The sequence below is a fragment of the Thalassophryne amazonica genome, chromosome 1, assembly GCF_902500255.1.
Source record: "Thalassophryne amazonica chromosome 1, fThaAma1.1, whole genome shotgun sequence".
NCBI classification, from domain to species: Eukaryota; Metazoa; Chordata; class Actinopteri; order Batrachoidiformes; family Batrachoididae; genus Thalassophryne; species Thalassophryne amazonica.
Window position 1 is genome coordinate 171,085,963 of NC_047103.1, and position 8,119 is coordinate 171,094,081.

The 8,119-nt window shown below is 41.3% G+C and overlaps 1 protein-coding gene across 1 annotated transcript in view; it reads left to right on the forward strand.

Moving 5' to 3' along the window:
* Positions 1-4,357, forward strand: part of si:ch211-113j14.1 (sterol 26-hydroxylase, mitochondrial) — a 39,751-nt gene extending 35,394 nt beyond the window's left edge. Inside the window, exon 9 of the mRNA XM_034179281.1 lies at positions 3,152-4,357. Coding sequence (XP_034035172.1) covers positions 3,152-3,268 — 117 coding nt within the window. The 3' untranslated portion in view covers positions 3,269-4,357. The remainder of the gene's footprint in view (positions 1-3,151) is intronic.
* Positions 4,358-8,119: the final 3,762 nt, after the last annotated feature.

The window sequence follows — 8,119 nt, forward strand, 5'->3', positions numbered from 1 at the left end:
CGGTGGTTTGAATCATATTTGTCTAATAGATTACAGTTTGTTCATGTAAATGGGGAATCTTCTTCACAGACTAAAGTTAATTATGGAGTTCCACAAGGTTCTGTGCTAGGACCAATTTTATTCACTTTATATATGCTTCCCTTAGGCAGTATTATTAGACGGTATTGCTTAAATTTTCATTGTTACGCAGATGATACCCAGCTTTATCTATCCATGAAGCCAGAGGACACACACCAATTAGCTAAACTGCAGGATTGTCTTACAGACATAAAGACATGGATGACCTCTAATTTCCTGCTTTTAAACTCAGATAAAACTGAAGTTATTGTACTTGGCCCCACAAATCTTAGAAACATGGTGTCTAACCAGATCCTTACTCTGGATGGCATTACCCTGACCTCTAGTAATACTGTGAGAAATCTTGGAGTCATTTTTGATCAGGATATGTCATTCAAAGCGCATATTAAACAAATATGTAGGACTGCTTTTTTGCATTTACGCAATATCTCTAAAATCAGAAAGGTCTTGTCTCAGAGTGATGCTGAAAAACTAATTCATGCATTTATTTCCTCTAGGCTGGACTATTGTAATTCATTATTATCAGGTTGTCCTAAAAGTTCCCTAAAAAGCCTTCAGTTAATTCAAAATGCTGCAGCTAGAGTACTGACGGGGACTAGAAGGAGAGAGCATATCTCACCCATATTGGCCTCTCTTCATTGGCTTCCTGTTAATTCTAGAATAGAATTTAAAATTCTTCTTCTTACTTATAAGGTTTTGAATAATCAGGTCCCATCTTATCTTAGGGACCTCGTAGTACCATATCACCCCAATAGAGCGCTTCGCTCTCAGACTGCAGGCTTAGTTGTAGTTCCTAGGGTTTGTAAGAGTAGAATGGGAGGCAGAGCCTTCAGCTTTCAGGCTCCTCTCCTGTGGAACCAGCTCCCAATTCAGATCAGGGAGACAGACACCCTCTCTACTTTTAAGATTAGGCTTAAAACTTTCCTTTTTGCTAAAGCTTATAGTTAGGGCTGGATCAGGTGACCCTGAACCATCCCTTAGTTATGCTGCTATAGACGTAGACTGCTGGGGGGTTCCCATGATGCACTGTTTCTTTCTCTTTTTGCTCTGTATGCACCACTCTGCATTTAATCATTAGTGATTGATCTCTGCTCCCCTCCACAGCATGTCTTTTTCCTGGTTCTCTCCCTCAGCCCCAACCAGTCCCAGCAGAAGACTGCCCCTCCCTGAGCCTGGTTCTGCTGGAGGTTTCTTCCTGTTAAAAGGGAGTTTTTCCTTCCCACTGTAGCCAAGTGCTTGCTCACAGGGGGTCGTTTTGACCGTTGGGGTTTTACATAATTATTGTATGGCCTTGCCTTACAATATAAAGCGCCTTGGGGCAACTGTTTGTTGTGATTTGGCGCTATATAAAAAAAATTGATTGATTGATTGATTGATTGATTTGTGAAGGTGTGTGTGCGTGTTTGTGTGGGTGTGCAGTTTATTTTAAGTGTGGCGCACAGCATTGTTCTCCAGCCCCGCCCTTCTTGTTTTTCTGCACCGGAGCAGTGTTGCCAGATATGAAATATGAAACTATCGTACCAAAACCTCAAAATTATCGTATTTTGGGAGAAATTATCGTACACAAACAAAACGCATACAACGTAGCTATTTTAGCGTGTTTTTTTTTAATTTACAAAGAATTTTATGTCACATTTTTAAACAGTAATTATAGTAATGGGGAAACTATGGCACAAAAACAATGCAAATGCACAAGCAAATGAACTACCAGACTAGAAACATTTTTTTTTTCTGTGAAGGGACACAAACGTGTTAATTACCAGACTAGAAAGAGTCGAATTCAACCTCGAGGTCGCTGTCGTCATCCGATGCCATGGACACTTGTGCAGATTTTGTTGAACACAGAAAAAATGTTGACACCTCCATAAGGAACTTGAACTTTTTTTTATTTTTCTTGTATATCTCTTTGCTCTTGTGTTTTGTTCGTTTGTTATTGCATTTGTTGAAATAAAGTTTCGAAAAAAAAAGTTGGCTGGGGAATCTTCCTGTCACGGCACAGATTGGATGGAACTCATTACTCTGTATGAGAGGGGGCGGGCTTTCAAATGACGGTCGCCGAAAGCCAGCAGCAGCCCTGTGTGTGGTGTGTCTTTGATGCCGACTGAGTGCAACGCCTGCAAAATGATTCTTGGGTGTCAGAGAGAGATGTGTGTTTGGGCAACCAACTGAAATTATCGTACATATTGTATTTTTTCCCATTATTGATCGTACATCGTACAGAGGGCACAACTATTGTACAAATACGATAATTATCGTACATCTGGCAACACTGCACCGGAGCCACCCATCCTCTGCGCTCCGGGACCTCCCACTTTACAAATGAAGCGCTGCCTGCCACGAGATGCGCTTTGTTTACGTCCATGTGAGAAGAACGTGAGCTAATGAAATTGCAACATGGTAACCCTGTCACTCTGGCACGTCGAAAACACAAAACATGACGACTAAAATTATAGTATCGAGTTCGCAAAAAAATAAATGATTTTGTTATATAAACAAAAATGCTAAATATTGGTAGGGACTATTTTGCCATCCCAAAATATTGGTTGTGACTTGTCCCTATGGTCCATATGCAAACCTACGCCCCTGATTTTGGCTGATCTTTCACGAACCCGACCGGTACTGGATGTTAATGTTCCGAGGTTTACATTACGCTGATGAATTTTTCTCTGTGCTCACCCACCAAGCCCCGCCCACTTAGACTATGTTTTATTGTGTTATGTTAGCGGCCGAATATTAGCATGTTAGTAAGCTTACATAGGAGTAGATTTATAATAACAAACCTACAACTAATTACTAATATTCATCTGATTCTTTGTTTTTTCTGAAATATTTAAAATTTGTTGAAAACAAAAACTTCTGTTTAAAATGTTGCAAAAACAAACTAGGCAGAATTTGTCTTATTATTTCTTTTTTTTCTAACGCTCTCTGAGTACAGCTAGCATGTTAAGAACCTGTTTTAAATATGTTCTTATCAATTTAAGTGTTAGAGATGTGAGCATCTTCACCTGCTGGTGGCGCCAGAGGGTCGCTGGTGTTTTTGCTTGAAGCCATAAGATCATTTTTGTTCCCACAGTTGATGCAGCACTATGAAGTTCAGCCTGAAGAGGGCGCTCCACCGGTTGAGCCCAAAACTCGAACGCTGCTCATCCCGGCGTCGCCCATCAACCTGCGCTTCCTTCCCCGGGCCTGAGGAGGGCTCCACTGAGCACACTGATAAAATAATGTTTCTTCTGTCAGGCTGCTTGTTTTTGTGGTGAAAGTTCTGCTGCTGATAAATTGCTCACTGTTTCTCTGCAGCGCCCCCTGCTGGTTAAATTGTTGCGTAAAGCTGCAGTTTCATGCTCATAGTTTGACGCCTGCATTCATTCACTCATTTTCTGCCGTTTATCCGGATTCGGGTCGCAGTGGCAGCAGGCCAGACAGCTCATCCCACACTTCCCTATCCTATTTAGAACCGGTTGTTTGCCTGAACAGTTGCTATCCAGGATCCAAGGTGGTCCTTTGGTGGACTGGTTGACAGCTCAGGCTGTCTGACCTGGACTGACTTTGTTTTGGGTCACTCTGGATCTGATGGTCTGTAATCTGTATAATAACTTTGTACTGAATAATCTGAATTAATGAAGTCATTTTTATTACTTGTTTGTCACCTTTTTCTTTGTTTGTTTGTTTATTTTGTCCAGAGGAACTTGTTCTTATTTTGTGCCACATGCAGGATGTTTTTATAAATCCTGTTTGCACTTTGGAAGTGGCGCCCCCACCTGGACGTTCTGACTATACACAGGTGTGTTTGCCCCTTGCAGAGGTTCTCGCTCTAGTTTGGACATATTTTTTGTTTTTAAATCATAATCTACAGCATTAATCTGTTTTATTGATTGTATATTTTGTGTGGAAGAAAAAGGCTCAAGGTGCAAAGAAAAAAAAATTTGACATTTTACTTGGTATAAGAATTTGGGGGTTTTTTTTGTTTGTTTTTTTGTCATTTTATGGGGTGTGATTTTAATTGCATATCATTCTGTGATGTCATCCACAGCTTTGGGGAACGGCACATTAAGTCACTTTTTTATGTATTAATGTAATGATATAAAGTTCAATGTTCTAATCTTTATAAATATTGTTCACACTTCACATTTTAAATGGCATTTAAGAGAAGTGGATTTTACAAGGTCTGTGAGAAAAGTATCCAACCTTTTTATTTTATGCAAAAAATATATGGATTTGATTCATATGTTTTTACGTCAGCCATGCTTGAACCTTTGTGCGCATGCGTGAGTTTTTTCACGCCTGTCGGTTGCGTCATTCGCCTGTGGGCAGGCTTTGAGCGAGCACTGGTCCACCCCTCTTGTCGTTGTTTCATTGCGAGGAAATGGTGGAATGATTTGGGCTTTTTTTCCATCAGAATTTTTTCAGAAACTCTTTGAGAGAGGCAGCTGGAAACCATTCAGAAAATTCAGATGGATTTCGGTAAAAATTTTACGGGCTTCACAGAGAATAAGGAGTGTTACTACAGCTTTAAGGATGGCCCACAATGGCGCACGGCGCGCCGCGCTCTGAGCCGCGATCGACCAGCAGAAACCACCAGATCATTTCTAAACGGATTGCTGTGTGGAGCTGGGACCGTCGTGTGCAATTTCTCTGGTTTTCACAAGAGCTGGACATCAGCCATTTTCTGGCAGATTTCACTTTTAACAAGAGATTTTGTCATGGAAAGCCGCGCGGAGGGTTCGCGCGTCACGATGGAGCCGCTGATGGAGAGAGACAAAGAACACCTCCGTTTTGGAGTGTTAGAGGACAAGTTGGGACATGCCTATCTCAGCTTTCAGTGGCTTACCAGTCGAGTGAGTATAAGACAAATTGTGGAGAGCTGGGCATGTCCCAACTTGTCCTCTAACACTCCAAAACGGAGGTGTTCTTTGTGTCGCTCGATCAGCGAATCCATCGTGACGCGCGAAGCCTCCGCGCGGCTTTCCATGACAACATCTCTTGTTAAAAGTGAAAATCTGCCGGAAAATGGCTGATGTCCAGCTCTTGTGATAACCAGAGAAACTGCACACAACGGTCCTGGCTCCACAGAGCCATCCGTTTAGAAATGATGTGGTGTTTTCTGCCTCTCGATGGCGGCTCGGAGCGCGGCGCGCCGTGCGCCATTGTGGGCCGTCCTTAAAGCTGTAGTAACACTCCTTAATCTCTGTGAAGCCCATAAAATTTTCACCAAAAGCCATCTGAATTTTCTGAATGGTTTCCAGCTGCCTCTCTCTAAGAGTTTCTGAAAAAATTCTGATGGAAAAAAAGCCCAAATCATTCCACCATTTCCTCGCAATGAAACAATGACGAGAGGGGTGGACCAGTGCTCACTCAAAGCCTGCCCACAGGCGAATGACACAACCGACAGGCGTGAAAAAACTCACGCATGCGTATGAAGGTTCAAGCTTGGCTGACGTAAAAACATGAATCAAATCCATATATTTTTTGCATAAAATAAAAAGGTACGATACTTTTCTCACAGACCTCGTATAACGTTTTCTGTTATTTTATGAGTGGTTATCTGAATGTTTTAATGGTTTTTGGGTGACACAACTACAAAGAATCCAAAGGTTTGTTTTTAATGAGACTCATTACTTGGTGACACATAAATTTTATTTTAATAAACTCACTTTTTGTTGGAAGTCGAATGCTTGAATATATTGTGCACTGATTTAAATCCAATCTAAGCCACCTTTATTTTTATAGCACGTTTTAAAAACAAGGTTACCAAAGTGCTGGAAAACAGATAAAATATAAAAAAATAAAATAAAGTTAAAATACAGTAGATTAGAAATGTATAAAAACAAAAGGAAGATATCAGATAAAATGCTAAAAAGATAAAAACACAATAAAAACAGAAGACCACACAACTCTCATGCAGTAAAAGCCATGGAATAAAAATAAGTTTTTAAAGGAGATTTAAAAGTATCCAGGGTGGGGGTCATTTTGATATGCATGGGCAGCTCATTCCATAACTTGGGAGTCACCACTGAAAAAGCATGGTGCCCCCCCCCCCGGTCTTTTGTCTGCTTTTTGGCAAGACGGAACTGATAGCGTCTCTCAATGCTCTCGAGGGGGCGTAAACATGTATAAGATCAGCAGTATACTGAGGTGCCAGACCATTTAGTGACTTAAAAACAAACAATAAAATCTTAAAATTTATTCTAAAATGGACAGGGAGCCAGTGGAGAGAGGCGAGAATGGGGGTGATGTGATCATGCTTACGAGTGCCTGTTAAAAGACCAGCAGACACATTTTGGACTAACTGTAAGCGGGCGAGGGAGGCCTGGTTAATGCCAGTGTACAGGGCATTACAGTAGTCCAAACAGGTCGAGATAAAAGCATGAATCAAACACTCAAAATCATTAAAAGATACGACAGATTTGATTTTAGATAAAAGCCTCAGATGATAAAAACTGGTTTTAACCACTTTATCTGTTTATCACGTTTAAAATCACTGTCCATTTTAACACCAAGGTTTGTGACAACTGGTTTTACATATGGGTGCAGGGAGCCCAGATCTATAGAGACACCACAGGCTCGACTGGGTCCAAACACCATGACCTCGGTTTTAGCTTCATTTAAATTTGTAAAATTAGAAGCCATCCATGCCTTGATGTCCTTTAGACACTCTAGTAAGGGCATCAGGGAGCTCTTGTCATTTTTCTTAAGGGGCAGATAAATTTGGGAGTCATCCACATAAAAATGGTAGGAGAGGCCATGTTTTTTAAAAACTAAACCAAGAGGGAGCATGTATAAAGAGAAAAGGATGGGCCCAAGAATAGAACCTTGGGGAACTCCGCACGACGGGGGAGCAGCAGACGAGGTGAAATCACCAATCCTCACTGAAAAGCACCTCTCAGACAAGTATGATCGGAACCACTTAAAAACAACAGCACAATTTTATCAAAGTTCTCCAAATGCACATTAATTAATAGGTAATTTGTTCATTTAAACATAATAAAATGTTTGAAATTAATTACAGTGTCAGTATATCAACATGAAAATAATCTTTGCTGAAAAAAAAAGTATAATTAAGGCAAGGCACCTTACAAAATGAATGAAAATTAAATTTATAAAAGATTTGAACTTTTTTGTCTTTGCTGAAATGTTTTAGCTTCTGCTCAGTGTTTCTTATCAGCTGGTTTATTGAATTTGTTTTTTTTTAACCATTGTGTGATTGGACCATTTTGACTCCACCTTCAGTGACATGTTTTAATAATACTAAACAAAAATGTCTTTGTGTATGAAAATAATCCAGATTTAATCATAAATTTGGACCTGCTTCTATAATTAAATGATTGTGCAAATCCAAGTATAGTAAGTCCCTTCAGCTGCTCCCTTGTTTGTGTAACGGAGGCCAGCAGGTGTCACTGTGCAGATGTAGTTAGTAAACCTCACTCCCAGCAGCTCAAAAGGATTCTCTGGTCACAAGGCCAGAGCCCTGGGGTTTAGCCTTCTGGTTAGAGAGTCTGACTTCCATGCTGGAGCTCGTGAGTTTGCGTCCCGAGGGGAGCGAATGGGCGGAGTCATAACAACACAACGCAGAGTGCAGCCGCTACAATGGTGCCGTGACCAGGATGGGAGTGAGTTTAAGGGGGTGAGTGTAACGGAGTTCAGCAGGTGTCGCTGTGCAGATGTAGTTAGTAAACCTCACTCCCAACAGCTCTAAAGGATTCTCTGGTCACAAGGCCAGAGCCCTGGGTTTTAGCCTTCTGGTTAGAGAGTCTGACTCCCATGCCAGAGATCGTGAGTTCGCGTCCCGAGGGGAGCGAATGGGCAGAGTCATAATAACACAACGCAGAGTGCAGCTGCTACATTTGCACTTGGGGTCACCACAGCAAATCCAAGGTGGATCTGCATGTTGAATTGGCACAGGTTTTACACTGGATGCCCCTCCTGATGCAACTCCACATTACATGGAGAAATGTGGCAGGGGTGGGATTTGAACCCGTAGCCTTCTGACCTGAAACCAAGCGCATTAACCACTTGGCCACCACACAAGTATGACTTTAAATTA